The 16,897-nt window shown below is 38.0% G+C and overlaps 1 protein-coding gene and 9 gene segments (V, D, J or C); all 10 read right to left on the bottom strand.

The window, feature by feature from the left end:
* ighd (immunoglobulin heavy constant delta) overlaps nt 1–2,177 on the bottom strand; it is a 35,878-nt gene extending 33,701 nt beyond the window's left edge. For 11 of the 43 annotated variants that reach the window (XM_047327929.1, XM_047327895.1, XM_047327913.1 and 8 more), the window contains exons 1-2: nt 2,017–2,177; nt 1,618–1,918 (exon numbers count right to left, since the gene is read on the bottom strand). In XM_047327929.1, coding sequence (XP_047183885.1) covers nt 1,618–1,918; nt 2,017–2,065 — 350 coding nt within the window. In that variant the 5' untranslated portion in view covers nt 2,066–2,177. Of the gene's footprint in view, nt 1–100; nt 107–1,103; nt 1,111–1,610; nt 1,919–2,016 lie in introns of all 43 variants that reach the window. The other 32 variants (XM_047327935.1, XM_047327919.1, XM_047327917.1 and 29 more) reach the window with 7 other exon arrangements.
* Nucleotides 2,178–2,658: 481 nt separating this feature from the next.
* On the bottom strand, nt 2,659–3,373 carry LOC118288265. The segment is given in 2 exon segments: nt 2,659–3,124; nt 3,218–3,373. Coding segments are annotated over 2 exon segments (387 nt in total).
* Nucleotides 3,374–4,349: 976 nt separating this feature from the next.
* On the bottom strand, nt 4,350–4,959 carry LOC124849437. The segment is given in 2 exon segments: nt 4,350–4,714; nt 4,807–4,959. Coding segments are annotated over 2 exon segments (390 nt in total).
* A 1,059-nt stretch (nt 4,960–6,018) lies between these two features.
* Nucleotides 6,019–7,124, bottom strand: LOC118288256. The segment is given in 2 exon segments: nt 6,019–6,865; nt 6,964–7,124. Coding segments are annotated over 2 exon segments (453 nt in total).
* A 481-nt stretch (nt 7,125–7,605) lies between these two features.
* LOC118288262 lies at nt 7,606–8,317 on the bottom strand. The segment is given in 2 exon segments: nt 7,606–8,071; nt 8,165–8,317. Coding segments are annotated over 2 exon segments (387 nt in total).
* Nucleotides 8,318–9,353: 1,036 nt separating this feature from the next.
* Nucleotides 9,354–10,454, bottom strand: LOC118288253. The segment is given in 2 exon segments: nt 9,354–10,195; nt 10,294–10,454. Coding segments are annotated over 2 exon segments (453 nt in total).
* A 489-nt stretch (nt 10,455–10,943) lies between these two features.
* On the bottom strand, nt 10,944–11,655 carry LOC118288267. The segment is given in 2 exon segments: nt 10,944–11,409; nt 11,503–11,655. Coding segments are annotated over 2 exon segments (387 nt in total).
* Nucleotides 11,656–12,702: 1,047 nt separating this feature from the next.
* Nucleotides 12,703–13,634, bottom strand: LOC118288258. The segment is given in 2 exon segments: nt 12,703–13,380; nt 13,479–13,634. Coding segments are annotated over 2 exon segments (453 nt in total).
* A 486-nt stretch (nt 13,635–14,120) lies between these two features.
* On the bottom strand, nt 14,121–14,832 carry LOC118288264. The segment is given in 2 exon segments: nt 14,121–14,586; nt 14,680–14,832. Coding segments are annotated over 2 exon segments (387 nt in total).
* A 980-nt stretch (nt 14,833–15,812) lies between these two features.
* LOC118288260 lies at nt 15,813–16,419 on the bottom strand. The segment is given in 2 exon segments: nt 15,813–16,174; nt 16,267–16,419. Coding segments are annotated over 2 exon segments (387 nt in total).
* Nucleotides 16,420–16,897: the final 478 nt, after the last annotated feature.

The following is a 16,897-nucleotide window of genomic DNA, read 5'->3' as shown; positions in this document are numbered from 1 at the left end:
TCTGTTCAGTGTAATTAGATCAGTTATTAAATTGAAATCATCCAATATATATAACTCATTAGCGTTAACATTTTCAACACTTTAATATTGCATTTTTAGTCCCCGACTGAAACAACTCTTAGTTTCTCTTTTGCTGTGAACAATTAAGGCAAAGATGTATTTTATTGACAACATTTCAGTTTCAGAGAAAAGGTGATTTTCTGTGTAATCACAAACAATGATAAGGATCATTACTCTTCATTCACATGAATCATGGATAGAGGGAATAATATTCATTTAAGTTAGTCTCGAAATAATATGCTGTATTGTTAAGTTTGTCAACACCTAATGATTAATTTTGCATTTTGTTATTAAGTCAGTCATTTTTTTTGTTTATTCTCATTTTTACCGGCACTAAAATTATTATTTACTATGAAAAAAAAGTAGTGAGCAGCCATTATTGTATGAAAAGTCTCTCCAAGTTTCAGTCCCTCACCCAAGAATCTAATATTATAAGTATTTCATTTCACACTAGGAGCTTGAAGCCACATTTGATGGTTTCACAATGTGTGTATTAAAACCATGCCTTTAAACATTGAAAGGAGCTGACCAAATTAAATTCTAAACATTCATCAGTTTTCTTTGAAATAATCATCTTTTAAGAACTACAGAATTTAACTGATTGGTTGAAAGTAGACGAGTTTTCCAGTGAGCTGTAATCTGTTGATGAATGAAGAGTCTGCTTTAACGTGTTGTGGCTATTTGATACAACAGTGTTCACAGCTGGCAGTTAACCATGTACAGAGGTGACGAGGGAAAGAGCAGCGACAGAAATGGATTAAAACATCAGTAAAGAAGGCAAAAGAAAAATGATGACATTTAAGATACTGCTGCCGTTGGTCTCCTCTTTCATAACGGAAAGAGTTTTTGCTTCTGTGGACAAATTAACGAAAACAATCTCAACTATCACTCTTTGTGATATCATTTGGATGGTCATTCATTGCTAAGGCAAATAAGGACATATTTCCATTCATAGATATAGATAGATAGATAGATAGATAGATAGATAGATAGATAGATAGAGAGATAGATAGATAGATAGATAGATAGAAAGGTACTTTATTGATCCCAAGCTGGGAAATTCCGGTGTTACAGCACCAGGTATCACACCACACACCTTACAATCTATACAATATATACCATTAACAAATGTAAAATAGTACCCGAATTGCAAAACATTATGAAGAATAAGGAAAATAAATATAAAGGAAAAAAGGGTTTCAATTTGACAAATGTTTAAATGCGATAGGAAACATATTTCTAAGTGGCTTTTTCATTATCAGGATGTTTTAAAGTAAATTGAGTCATTTTTTAAAATTTTAATTTTTTTTGACACATTAGAAAGTCCCATGGAAGTCTGACAAATGAACAAGATGTAAATGTTCACATTTCTGAAGACATGAAGTTACATTTTTGCACAACGATGAAGAATGAATAAAAATAATAATAATAATAAATTGATGACAACCAATATTTCAAGAAAAGTGATACTGAGGAAACTGAATGTTTCCAGTGGTGGTGGTAAATAGAGGAAGTAGTTTTTGTTTGAGTCTCCCATTTCTCTGTCTAACTGTGTCTCTGGCACAGTAATACACTGCTGTGTCCTCTGTCTTCAAACTGTTCATCTGCAGATACACTTTGCTGCTGGAGTCATCTCTGGAGATGGTGAATCTACCCTTGACTGACTGGGAGTAATATAAATAGGAACTGCCTGTGTGTACAAAAGCGATCCACTCCAGTCCTTTTCCAGGAGCCTGTCTGATCCAGTTCATATGGGAGCTGCTGAAAGTGAATCCGGAGGCTGTACAGGTCAGTCTGTGGGATTCTCCAGGCCTTTTAACCACGGGCTCAGATTCTGTCAGAGTCTGACCATCTGCACCTGTGGAGGAGAAAAATAAATTTTGTACGTGCAGCATGAACTTCACAGCTTTTGTGAAAACATCAAATCGAGATCCGAGAAATAATGAAAACCGTCACCTGCCCAGCAGACGGTTAGAAGCAGCAGTGCTGTCCTGTGGTCCATCATGTTAAACTGTGTGTCCACGGTTCTCTGTCATCCTCTGTACTGACAGATATGTAGAGGAGGAAGACTTCCCAGTTTGCATTGACTCCTCCTCACTAAGAGGATACAGCTGGGTTGGATTTGGACCCGTTATTGAAATTCTGTTTTTACATGGTAAAATGGGAATTGATTATTCATTTGAAACATTTTTACAATCATCAGACCAATCAGATTAGCTCTGTTCTTTCTTGATGTGACTTCTGGAGAACAGGCCTTATCATATGATCGGTGTGAGTGTCAAACTCAGTCAGCTGTAGACTGGACTCTTGAAAAGAAAACATTTATAGTGGTAGCATGAAAAAACATTACATTGTTAAGTTTTTTATATAGTATGTTCAATATTCTGGTTATTTGTTACTATGGTAATGCTTAATCAGCAATTAAAAAAACCATTGGATTGTGGATGTTTGCATGAACTCATAGTGAAACATTGGAGAAGGGATAAACCGAAGGGTCCGGCTCCTTTACACTATTTCATCAAGGTCAGTTTAATGTTTGGTCTGACACATGGACATTCTGCTGTTATTGAGCAAGTTGGATGTTTGTTTTGGGGGGGGGATAAGTATGCCTACACTCAGAAGAAAGATGAGTGTTTAAACTGTCGACTGATTCCTCTCTCCAGTGACAGTGAACTGGTCTGAGGGCTCCTCCTCTGGTGGCTTCATGTCACAAGTGTTCAGGCTCTGAGGGGTTTTTGTTCAGGTCTACTGGTGGTTTGTGTTATTGTGTCTCTGGCACAGTAATACACAGCAGTGTCTTCAGGCTGCACATTCTGTCCATTTAGAGTCACAGTTTTGCTGGAAGTGTCTAAGTCGATACTGAACTTGTTCTTTAATGAATCTTTGTAGAATGTATATCCAGTAGATCTCATTCCAATCCACTCCAGTCCTTTTCCTGCAGGCTGTCTGATCCAAGCTGTGTAGTAGTCACCAAGAGAATAAGAGACCTGACAGGTGATGGTCAGACGTTGACCTGGCTGCACAGTCACAGAGGTCGGCTGTGTCAACTGTTCACCCTTCACACCTGTTAAAAGGAGAAAAGCTTTTGTTATGAATTACCAAGTTATGCTGCAAAAGACACATTGGTGACTGTGACAAAACTCCGGAGGAGACTCACATGATCCAGCTGCCAACAGCAGCAGAGCTACAGGAAACATGGTTTGTGCTGAATCTGACCTGCTGTGAACTCCACCGTCGGTCTGATGTGAGGTTTTTATAGCTGAGAGACAAGGAAGGTCACTGAGTTTGCATAGAATCAAATCAAGGAATGATTAATGAAGAGTCTGCTTTAACGTGTTGTGGTTATTTGATACAACAGTGTTCACAGCTGGCAGTTAGCCATGTACAGAGGTGACGAGGGAAAGTGCAGTAACAGAAATGGATTAAAACATCAGTAAAGAATCCAAAAGAAAATTGATGAAATGCAAGATACTGCTGCCGTAGGTCTCCTCTTTCATAATGGAAAGAATTTTTGCTTCTGTGGACAAATTAACGAAAACAATCTGAACATAAAAAAATACATCCCTCCCAAAATAAGTTGAAAAACACTTTGAAATATATAGTATCTATTATAGATGATGGAGTAAAACTGTGTCTTGGTCAGGGTCTGCATCTTGACCCCTGATTCTAGATTTTGTCCCTGAAGCACATAGTGTTTTCCATACAGTCAAAGCAAAGACAGTAACCTTATGAGGGGTCGCTGTCAATTGGACCAGTAAATAGTAGATGAGCACTGTAGGATTTTGTACAGCTTTTCTAGCGACCTAAACAACGTATTTTTGAATAAAAGTAGCTTAAATTAATGCCTAGCAAAAATGTTTCTGCCCTGCCAAAAAAAGAGGAAAATGACTTGAAAAAAGACTAACTCATGCAAGTTTGTTGTTATAACAAGGTTTTTTGTGTTATTACTGCATTAATGTATTGCGTTTTAAGAAAAAAACTTTCTTGTCACGAATGTCATGAATTTGTTTCACGTTACAAAGTCATAAGTTACTATATTGTTATAATCTCATAGTGAAACATGTAGAGAAGTGATAAACTGAAGTGTACGGCTCCTTCACACTATTTGATCAAGTTCAGTTTAATGCTCGGTCAGACACATGGAGATTCTCCTGTTATTGGGAAAGTTGGATGATTTGTTTTTGTGATAAGTATGCCTACAATCAGAAGAAAGATGAGTGTTTAAACTGTCGACTGATTCCTCTCTCCAGTGACAGTGAACTGGTCTGAGGGCTCCTCCTCTGGTGGCTTCATGTCACAAGTGTTCAGGCTCTGAGGGGTTTTTGTTCAGGTCTACTGGTGGTTTGTGTTATTGTGTCTCTGGCACAGTAATACACAGCAGTGTCTTCAGGCTGCACATTCTGTCCATTTAGAGTCACAGTTTTGCTGGAAGTGTCTAAGTCGATACTGAACTTGTTCTTTAATGAATCTTTGTAGTATGTGCTCCATCCATCACGTCTGCTCCCAATCCACTCCAGTCCTTTTCCTGCAGGCTGTCTGATCCAAGCTGTGTAGTAGCTACCAAGAGAATAAGAGACCTGACAGGTGATGGTCAGACGTTGACCTGGCTGCACAGTCACAGAGGTCGGCTGTGTCAACTGTTCACCCTTCACACCTGTTAAAGGAGAAAAGCTTTTGTTATAAATTACCAAGTTACGCTGCAAAAGACACATTGGTGACTGTGACAAAACTCCAGAGGAGACTCACATGATCCAGCTGCCAACAGCAGCAGAGCTACAGGAAACATGGTTTGTGCTGAATCTGACGTGCTGTGAACTCCACCGTCGGTCTGATGTGAGGTTTTTATAGCTGAGAGACAAGGAAGGTCACTGAGTTTGCATAGAATCAAATATGAGTCTGTTCAGTGTAATTAGATCAGTTATTAAATTGAAATCATCCAATATATATAACTCATTAGCGTTAACATTTTCAACACTTTAATATTGCATTTTTAGTCCCCGACTGAAACAACTCTTAGTTTCTCTTTTGCTGTGAACAATTAAGGCAAAGATGTATTTTATTGACAACATTTCAGTTTCAGAGAAAAGGTGATTTTCTGTGTAATCACAAACAATGATAAGGATCATTACTCTTCATTCACATGAATCATGGATAGAGGGAATAATATTCATTTAAGTTAGTCTCGAAATAATATGCTGTATTGTTAAGTTTGTCAACACCTAATGATTAATTTAGCATTTTGTTATTAAGTCAGTCATTTTTCTATTTATTCACATTTTTACCGGCACTTAAATTCTTAATTACTGTAAACAAAAAGTAGTGTGATCAGCCATCATTGTATGAAAAGTCTCTCCAAGTTCCAGTCCCTCACCCAAGAATCTAATATTATAAGTATTTCATTTCACACTAGGAGCTTGAAGCCACATTTGATGGTTTCACAATGTGTGTATTAAAACCATGCCTTTAAACATTGGAAGGAGCTGACCAAATTAAATTCTAAACATTGATCAGTTTTCTTTGAAATAATCATCTTTTAAAAACTACAGAATTTAACTGATTGGTTGAAAGTAGACGAGTTTTCCAGTGAGCTGTAATCTGTTGATGAATGAAGAGTCTGCTTTAACGTGTTGTGGCTATTTGATACAACAGTGTTCACAGCTGGCAGTTAACCATGTACAGAGGTGACGAGGGAAAGAGCAGCAACAGAAATGGATTAAAACATCAGTAAAGAAGGCAAAAGAAAAATGATGACATTTAAGATACTGCTGCCGTTGGTCTCCTCTTTCATAACGGAAAGAGTTTTTGCTTCTGTGGACATATTAACGAAAACAATCTCAACTATCACTCTTTGTGATATCATTTGGATGGTAATTCATTGCTAAGGCAAATAAGGACATATTTCCATTCATAGATATAGAAAGATAGATAGAGAGATAGATAGATAGATAGATAGATAGATAGATAGATAGATAGATAGATACTTTATTGATCCCAAGCTGGGAAATTCCGGTGTTACAGCAGCAGGTATCACACCACACACCTTACAATCTATACAATATATACCATTAACAAATGTAAAATAGTACCCGAATTGCAAAAAAATATGAAGAATAAGGAAAATAAATATAAAGGAAAAAAGGGTTTTAACTTGATAAATGTCTGAATGTGATAGGAAACATATTTCTAAGTGGCTTTTTTTATTATAGGATGATTTAAAGTAAATTGAGTCATTTAAAAAATGTTCATTTTCTTTGACACATTAGAAAGTCCCATGGAAGTCTGACAAATGAACAAGATGTATATGTTCACATTTCTGAAGACATGAAGTTACATTTTTGCACAACGATGAAAAATTAATAAATAAAAATAATAATAATAATAAATTGATGACAACCAATATTTCAAGAAAAGTGATACTGAGGAAACTGAATGTTTCCAGTGGTGGTGGTAAATAGAGGAAGTAGTTTTTGTTTGAGTCTCCCATTTCTCTGTCTAACTGTGTCTCTGGCACAGTAATACACTGCTGTGTCCTCTGTCTTCAAACTGTTCATCTGCAGATACACTTTGCTGCTGGAGTCATCTCTGGAGATGGTGAATCTACCCTTGACTGACTGGGAGTAAAATAAGCTGGAACTTCCTGTTGCTACTAAAGCGATCCACTCCAGTCCTTTTCCAGGAGCCTGTCTGATCCAGTTCATAGCGTAGCTGCTGAAAGTGAATCCGGAGCCTGTACAGGTCAGTCTGTGGGATTCTCCAGGCCTTTTAACCACGGGCTCAGATTCTGTCAGAGTCTGACCATCTGCACCTGTGGAGGAGAAAAATAAATTTTGTACGTGCAGCATGAACTTCACAGCTTTTGTGAAAACATCAAATCGAGATCCGAGAAATAATGAAAACCGTCACCTGCCCAGCAGACGGTTAGAAGCAGCAGTGCTGTCCTGTGGTCCATCATGTTAAACTGTGTGTCCACGGTTCTCTGTCATCCTCTGTACTGACAGATATGTAGAGGAGGAAGACTTCCCAGTTTGCATTGACTCCTCCTCACTAAGAGGATACAGCTGGGTTGGATTTGGACCCGTTATTGAAATTCTGTTTTTACATGGTAAAATGGGAATTGATTATTCATTTGAAACATTTTTACAATCATCAGACCAATCAGATTAGCTCTGCTCTTTCTTGATGTGACTTCTGGAGAACAGGCCTTATCATATGATCGGTGTGAGTGTCAAACTCAGTCAGCTGTAAACTGGACTCTTGAAAAGAAAACATTTATAGTGGTAGCATGAAAAAACATTACATTGTTAAGTTTTTTATATAGTATGTTCAATATTCTGGTTATTTGTTACTATGGTAATGCTTAATCAGCAATTAAAAAAAACATTGGATTGTGGATGTTTGCATGAACTCATAGTGAAACATTGGAGAAGGGATAAACCGAAGGGTCCGGCTCCTTTACACTATTTCATCAAGGTCAGTTTAATGTTTGGTCTGACACATGGACATTCTGCTGTTATTGAGCAAGTTGGATGTTTGTTTTGGGGGGGGGATAAGTATGCCTACACTCAGAAGAAAGATGAGTGTTTAAACTGACGACTGATTCCTCTCTCCAGTGACAGTGAACTGGTCTGAGGGCTCCTCCTCTGGTGGCTTCATGTCACAAGTGTTCAGGCTCTGAGGGGTTTTTGTTCAGGTCTACTGGTGGTTTGTGTTATTGTGTCTCTGGCACAGTAATACACAGCAGTGTCTTCAGGCTGCACATTCTGTCCATTTAGAGTCACAGTTTTGCTGGAAGTGTCTAAGTCGATACTGAACTTGTTCTTTAATGAATCTTTGTAGTATGCAGCTCCAGTATATCTGCTCCCAATCCACTCCAGTCCTTTTCCTGCAGGCTGTCTGATCCAAGCTGTGAAGTAGCTACCAAGAGAATAAGAGACCTGACAGGTGATGGTCAGACGTTGACCTGGCTGCACAGTCACAGAGGTCGGCTGTGTCAACTGTTCACCCTTCACACCTGTTAAAAGGAGAAAAGCTTTTGTTATGAATTACCAAGTTACGCTGCAAAAGACACATTGGTGACTGTGACAAAACTCCAGAGGAGACTCACATGATCCAGCTGCCAACAGCAGCAGAGCTACAGGAAACATGGTTTGTGCTGAATCTGACGTGCTGTGAACTCCACCGTCGGTCTGATGTGAGGTTTTTATAGCTGAGAGACAAGGAAGGTCACTGAGTTTGCATAGAATCAAATATGAGTCTGTTCAGTGTAATTAGATCAGTTATTAAATTGAAATCATCCAATATATATAACTCATTAGCGATAACATTTTCAACACTTTAATATTGCATTTTTAGTCCCCGACTGAAACAACTCTTAGTTTCTCTTTTGCTGTGAACAATTAAGGCAAAGATGTATTTTATTGACAACATTTCAGTTTCAGAGAAAAGGTGATTTTCTGTGTAATCAAAAACAATGATAAGGATCATTACTCTTCATTCACATGAATCATGGATAGAGGGAATAATATTCATTGAGGTTAGTCTCGAAATAATATGCTGTATTGTTAAGTTTTATAAACACCTAATGATTAACTTATCATTTTGTTATTGAGTCAGTCATTTTTCTATTTATTCACATTTTTACCGGCACTTAAATTCTTATTTACTATGAAAAAAAAGTAGTGAGCAGCCATTATTGTATGAAAAGTCTCTCCAAGTTTCAGTCCCTCACCCAAGAATCTAATATTATAAGTATTTCATTTCACACTAGGAGCTTGAAGCAACATTTGATGGTTTCACAATGTGTGTATTAAAACCATGCCTTTAAACATTGGAAGGAGCTGACCAAATTAAATTCTAAACATTGATCAGTTTTCTTTGAAATAATCATCTTTTAAAAACTACAGAATTTAACTGATTGGTTGAAAGTAGATGAGTTTTCCAGTGAGCTGTAATCTGTTGATGAATGAAGAGTCTGCTTTAACGTGTTGTGGCTATTTGATACAACAGTGTTCACAGCTGGCAGTTAACCATGTACAGAGGTGACGAGGGAAAGAGCAGCAACAATAATGGATTAAAACATCAGTAAAGAAGGCAAAAGAAAAATTATGAAATTCAAGATACTGCTGCCGTTGGTCTCCTCTTTCATAACGGAAAGAGTTTTTGCTTCTGTGGACATATTAACGAAAACAATCTCAACTATCACTCTTTGTGATATCATTTGGATGGTAATTCATTGCTAAGGCAAATAAGGACATATTTCCATTCATAGATATAGATAGATAGATAGATAGATAGATAGATAGATAGGTACTTTATTGATGCCAAGCTGGGAAATTCCGGTGTTACAGCAGCAGGTATCACACCACACACCTTACAATCTATACAATAAATACCATTAACAAATGTAAAATAGTACCCGAATTGCAAAAAAATATGAAGAATAAGGAAAATAAATATAAAGAAAAAAAGGGTTTTAACTTGATAAATGTCTGAATGTGATAGGAAACATATTTCTAAGTGGCTTTTTTTATGATCAGGATGTTTTAAAGTAAATTGAGTCATTTTTTAAATTTTCATTTTCTTTGACACATTAGAAAGTCCCATGGAAGTCTGACAAATGAACAAGATGTAAATGTTCACATTTCTGAAGACATGAAGTTACATTTTTGCACAAAGATGAAGAATGAATAAAAATAATAATAATAATAGAGAAATTGATGACAACCAATATTTCAAAAAAAGTGATACTGAGGAAACTGAATGTTTCCAGTGGTGGTGGTAAATAGAGGAAGTAGTTTTTGTTTGAGTCTCCCATTTCTCTGTCTAACTGTGTCTCTGGCACAGTAATACACTGCTGTGTCCTCTGTCTTCAAACTGTTCATCTGCAGATACACTTTGCTGCTGGAGTCATCTCTGGAGATGGTGAATCTACCCTTGACTGACTGGGAGTAATATAAGCTGGAACTGCCTGTGTGTACAAAAGCGATCCACTCCAGTCCTTTTCCAGGAGCCTGTCTGATCCAGTTCATATGGGAGCTGCTGAAAGTGAATCCGGAGGCTGTACAGGTCAGTCTGTGGGATTCTCCAGGCCTTTTAACCACGGGCTCAGATTCTGTCAGAGTCTGACCATCTGCACCTGTGGAGGAGAAAAATAAATTTTGTACGTGCAGCATGAACTTCACAGCTTTTGTGAAAACATCAAATCGCGATCCGAGAAATAATGAAAACCGTCACCTGCCCAGCAGACGGTTAGAAGCAGCAGTGCTGTCCTGTGGTCCATCATGTTAAACTGTGTGTCCACGGTTCTCTGTCATCCTCTGTACTGACAGATATGTAGAGGAGGAAGACTTCCCAGTTTGCATTGACTCCTCCTCACTAAGAGGATACAGCTGGGTTGGATTTGGACCCGTTATTGAAATTCTGTTTTTACATGGTAAAATGGGAATTGATTATTCATTTGAAACATTTTTACAATCATCAGACCAATCAGATTAGCTCTGTTCTTTCTTTATGTGACTTCTGGAGAACCGGCCTTATCATATGATCGGTGTGAGTGTCAAACTCAGTCAGCTGTAGACTGGACTCTTGAAAAGAAAACATTTATAGTGGTAGCATGAAAAAAGATTAAATTGTTAAGTTTTTTATATAGTATGTTCAATATTCTGGTTATTTATTACTATGGTAATGCTTAATCAGCAATTAAAAAAAACATTGGATTGTGGATGTTTGCATAAACTCATAGTGAAACATTGGAGAAGGGATAAACCGAAGGGTCCGGCTCCTTTACACTATTTCATCAAGGTCAGTTTAATGTTTGGTCTGACACATGGACATTCTGCTGTTATTGAGCAAGTTGGATGTTTGTTTGTTTTTTTGGGGGGGGGGATAAGTATGCCTACACTCAGAAGAAAGATGAGTGTTTAAACTGTCGACTGATTCCTCTCTCCAGTGACAGTGAACTGGTCTGAGGGCTCCTCCTCTGGTGGCTTCATGTCACAAGTGTTCAGGCTCTGAGGGGTTTTTGTTCAGGTCTACTGGTGGTTTGTGTTATTGTGTCTCTGGCACAGTAATACACAGCAGTGTCTTCAGGCTGCACATTCTGTCCATTTAGAGTCACAGTTTTGCTGGAAGTGTCTAAGTCGATACTGAACTTGTTCTTTAATGAATCTTTGTAGTATGCAGCTCCAGTATATCTCATTCCAATCCACTCCAGTCCTTTTCCTGCAGGCTGTCTGATCCAAGCTGTGTGGTAGCTACCAAGAGAATAAGAGACCTGACAGGTGATGGTCAGACGTTGACCTGGCTGCACAGTCACAGAGGTCGGCTGTGTCAACTGTTCACCCTTCACACCTGTTAAAAGGAGAAAAGCTTTTGTTATGAATTACCAAGTTACGCTGCAAAAGACACATTGGTGACTGTGACAAAACTCCAGAGGAGACTCACATGATCCAGCTGCCAACAGCAGCAGAGCTACAGGAAACATGGTTTGTGCTGAATCTGACGTGCTGTGAACTCCACCGTCGGTCTGATGTGAGGTTTTTATAGCTGAGAGACAAGGAAGGTCACTGAGTTTGCATAGAATCAAATATGAGTCTGTTCAGTGTAATTAGATCAGTTATTAAATTGAAATCATCCAATATATATAACTCATTAGCGATAACATTTTCAACACTTTAATATTGCATTTTTAGTCCCCGACTGAAACAACTCTTAGTTTCTCTTTTGCTGTGAACAATTAAGGCAAAGATGTATTTTTTTGACAACATTTCAGTTTCAGAGAAAAGGTGATTTTCTGTGTAATCACAAACAATGATAAGGATCATTACTCTTCATTCACATGAATCATGGATAGAGGGAATAATATTCATTTAAGTTAGTCTCGAAATAATATGCTGTATCGTTAAGTTTGTCAACACCTAATGATTAATTTAGCATTTTGTTATTAAGTCAGTCATTTTTCTATTTATTCACATTTTTACCGGCACTTAAATTCTTAATTACTGTAAACAAAAAGTAGTGTGAGCAGCCATCCTTGTATGAAAAGTCTCTCCAAGTTCCAGTCCCTCACACAAGAATCTAATATTATAAGTATTTCATTTCACACTAGGAGCTTGAAGCAACATTTGATGGTTTCACAATGTGTGTATTAAAACCATGCCTTTAAACATTGGAAGGAGCTGACCAAATTGAATTCTAAACATTGATCAGTTTTCTTTGAAATAATCATCTTTTAAAAACTACAGAATTTAACTGATTGGTTGAAAGTAGACGAGTTTTCCAGTGAGCTGTAATCTGTTGATGAATGAAGAGTCTGCTTTAACGTGTTGTGGCTATTTGATACAACAGTGTTCACAGCTGGCAGTTAGCCATGTACAGAGGTGACGAGGGAAAGAGCAGTAACAGAAATGGATTAAAACATCAGTAAAGAAGGCAAAAGAAAAATGATGACATTTAAGATACTGCTGCCGTTGGTCTCCTCTTTCATAACGGAAAGAGTTTTTGCTTCTGTGGACATATTAACGAAAACAATCTCAACTATCACTCTTTGTGATATCATTTGGATGGTAATTCATTGCTAAGGCAAATAAGGACATATTTCCATTCATAGATATAGAAAGATAGATAGATAGATAGATAGATAGATAGATAGACAGATAGATAGGTACTTTATTGATGCCAAGCTGGGAAATTCCGGTGTTACAGCAGCAGGTATCACACCACACACCTTACAATCTATACAATAAATACCATTAACAAATGTAAAATAGTACCCGAATTGCAAAAAAATATGAAGAAAACAAAATGAACAAGATGTAAATGTTCACATTTCTGTAGACATGTAGTTACATTTTTGCACAACGATGAAGAATGAATAAAAATAATAATAATAATAGAGAAATTGATGACAACCAATATTTCAAGAAAAGTGATACTGAGGAAACTGAATGTTTCCAGTGGTGGTGGTAAATAGAGGAAGTAGTTTTTGTTTGAGTCTCCCATTTCTCTGTCTAACTGTGTCTCTGGCACAGTAATACACTGCTGTGTCCTCTGTCTTCAAACTGTTCATCTGCAGATACACTTTGCTGCTGGAGTCATCTCTGGAGATGGTGAATCTACCCTTGACTGACTGGGAGTAATATAAGCTGGAACTGCCTGTTGCTACTAAAGCGATCCACTCCAGTCCTTTTCCAGGAGCCTGTCTGATCCAGCTCATATAGTAGCTGCTAAAAGTGAATCCGGAGGCTGTACAGGTCAGTCTGTGGGATTCTCCAGGCCTTTTAACCACGGGCTCAGATTCTGTCAGAGTCTGACCATCTGCACCTGTGGAGGAGAAAAATAAATTTTGTACGTGCAGCATGAACTTCACAGCTTTTGTGAAAACATCAAATCGAGATCCGAGAAATAATGAAAACCGTCACCTGCCCAGCAGACGGTTAGAAGCAGCAGTGCTGTCCTGTGGTCCATCATGTTAAACTGTGTGTCCACGGTTCTCTGTCATCCTCTGTACTGACAGATATGTAGAGGAGGAAGACTTCCCAGTTTGCATTGACTCCTCCTCACTAAGAGGATACAGCTGGGTTGGATTTGGACCCGTTATTGAAATTCTGTTTTTACATGGTAAAATGGGAATTGATTATTCATTTGAAACATTTTTACAATCATCAGACCAATCAGATTAGCTCTGTTCTTTCTTGATGTGACTTCTGGAGAACAGGCCTTATCATATGATCGATGTGAGTGTCAAACTCAGTCAGCTGTAGACTGGACTCTTGAAAAGAAAACATTTATAGTGGTAGCATGAAAAAAGATTAAATTGTTAAGTTTTTTATATAGTATGTTCAATATTCTGGTTATTTATTACTATGGTAATGCTTAATCAGCAATTAAAAAAAACATTGGATTGTGGATGTTTGCATAAACTCATAGTGAAACATTGGAGAAGGGATAAACCGAAGGGTCCGGCTCCTTTACACTATTTCATCAAGGTCAGTTTAATGTTTGGTCTGACACATGGACATTCTGCTGTTATAGAGCAAGTTGGATGTTTGTTTTGGGGGGGGGATAAGTATGCCTACACTCAGAAGAAAGATGAGTGTTTAAACTGTCGACTGATTCCTCTCTCCAGTGACAGTGAACTGGTCTGAGGGCTCCTCCTCTGGTGGCTTCATGTCACAAGTGTTCAGGCTCTGAGGGGTTTTTGTTCAGGTCTACTGGTGGTTTGTGTTATTGTGTCTCTGGCACAGTAATACACAGCAGTGTCTTCAGGCTGCACATTCTGTCCATTTAGAGTCACAGTTTTGCTGGAAGTGTCTAAGTCGATACTGAACTTGTTCTTTAATGAATCTTTGTAGTATGCAGCTCCAGTATATCTGCTCCCAATCCACTCCAGTCCTTTTCCTGCAGGCTGTCTGATCCAAGCTGTGAAGTAGTCACCAAGAGAATAAGAGACCTGACAGGTGATGGTCAGACGTTGACCTGGCTGCACAGTCACAGAGGTCGGCTGTGTCAACTGTTCACCCTTCACACCTGTTAAAAGGAGAAAAGCTTTTGTTATGAATTACCAAGTTATGCTGCAAAAGAAAAATTGGTGACTGTGACAAAACTCCAGAGGAGACTCACATGATCCAGCTGCCAACAGCAGCAGAGCTACAGGAAACATGGTTTGTGCTGAATCTGACGTGCTGTGAACTCCACCGTCGGTCTGATGTGAGGTTTTTATAGCTGAGAGACAAGGAAGGTCACTGAGTTTGCATAGAATCAAATCAAGGAATGATTAATGAAGAGTCTGCTTTAACGAGTTGTGGTTATTTGATACAACAGTGTTCACAGCTGGCAGTTAGCCATGTACAGAGGTGACGAGGGAAAGTGCAGTAACAGAAATGGATTAAAACATCAGTAAAGAAGGCAAAAGAAAATTGATGAAATGCAAGATACTGCTGCCGTAGGTCTCCTCTTTCATAATGGAAAGAATTTTTGCTTCTGTGGACAAATTAACGAAAACAATCTGAACATAATAAAATACATCCCTCCCAAAATAAGTTGAAAAACACTTTGAAATATATAGTTTTCTATTATAGATGATGGGGTAAAACTGTGTCTTGGTCAGGGTCTGCATCTTGACCCCTGATTCTAGATTTTGTCCCTGAAGCACATAGTGTTTTCCATACAGTCAAAGCAAAGACAGTAACCTTATGAGGGGTCGCTGTCAATTGGACCAGTAAATAGTAGATGAGCACTGTAGGATTTTGTACAGCTTTTCTAGCGACCTAAACAACGTGTTTTTGAATAAAAGTAGCTTAAATTAATGCCTAGCAAAAATGTTTCTGCCCTGCCAAAAAAAGAGGAAAATGACTTGAAAAAAGACTAACTCATGCAAGTTTGTTGTTATAACAAGGTTTTTTGTGTTATTACTGCATTAATGTATTGCGTTTTAAGAAAAAAACTTTCTTGTCACGAATGTCATGAATTTGTTTCACGTTACAAAGTCATAAGTTACTATATTGTTATAATCTCATAGTGAAACATGTAGAGAAGTGATAAACTGAAGTGTACGGCTCCTTCACACTATTTGATCAAGTTCAGTTTAATGCTCGGTCAGACACATGGAGATTCTCCTGTTATTGGGAAAGTTGGATGATTTGTTTTTGTGATAAGTATGCCTACACTCAGAAGAAAGATGAGTGTTTAAACTGTCGACTGATTCCTCTCTCCAGTGACAGTGAACTGGTCTGAGGGCTCCTCCTCTGGTGGCTTCATGTCACAAGTGTTCAGGCTCTGAGGGGTTTTTGTTCAGGTCTACTGGTGGTTTGTGTTATTGTGTCTCTGGCACAGTAATACACAGCAGTGTCTTCAGGCTGCACATTCTGTCCATTTAGAGTCACAGTTTTGCTGGAAGTGTCTAAGTCGATACTGAACTTGTTCTTTAATGAATCTTTGTAGTATGAAGCTCCAGTAGATCTCATTCCAATCCACTCCAGTCCTTTTCCTGCAGGCTGTCTGATCCAAGCTGTGAAGTAGCTACCAAGAGAATAAGAGACCTGACAGGTGATGGTCAGACGTTGACCTGGCTGCACAGTCACAGAGGTCGGCTGTGTCAACTGTTCACCCTTCACACCTGTTAAAGGAGAAAAGCTTTTGTTATAAATTACCAAGTTACGCTGCAAAAGACACATTGGTGACTGTGACAAAACTCCAGAGGAGACTCACATGATCCAGCTGCCAACAGCAGCAGAGCTACAGGAAACATGGTTTGTGCTGAATCTGACGTGCTGTGAACTCCACCGTCGGTCTGATGTGAGGTTTTTATAGCTGAGAGACAAGGAAGGTCACTGAGTTTGCATAGAATCAAATATGAGTCTGTTCAGTGTAATTAGATCAGTTATTAAATTGAAATCATCCAATATATATAACTCATTAGCGTTAACATTTTCAACACTTTAATATTGCATTTTTAGTCCCCGACTGAAACAACTCTTAGTTTCTCTTTTGCTGTGAACAATTAAGGCAAAGATGTATTTTATTGACAACATTTCAGTTTCAGAGAAAAGGTGATTTTCTGTGTAATCACAAACAATGATAAGGATCATTACTCTTCATTCACATGAATCATGGATAAGGAATAATATTCATTTAAGTTAGTCTCAAAATAATATGCTGTATCGTTAAGTTTGTCAACACCTAATGATTAATTTAGCATTTTGTTATTAAGTCAGTCATTTTTTTATTTATTCACATTTTTACCGGCACTTAAATTCTTAATTACTGTAAACAAAAAGTAGTGATCAGCCATCATTGTATGAAAAGTCTCTCCAAGTTCCAGTCCCTCACCCAAGAATCT

This window comes from Scophthalmus maximus, chromosome 17 (genome assembly GCF_022379125.1).
Source record: "Scophthalmus maximus strain ysfricsl-2021 chromosome 17, ASM2237912v1, whole genome shotgun sequence".
Taxonomy (NCBI): Eukaryota; Metazoa; Chordata; class Actinopteri; order Pleuronectiformes; family Scophthalmidae; genus Scophthalmus; species Scophthalmus maximus.
This window is presented reverse-complemented; position numbering and strand designations above follow the sequence as displayed.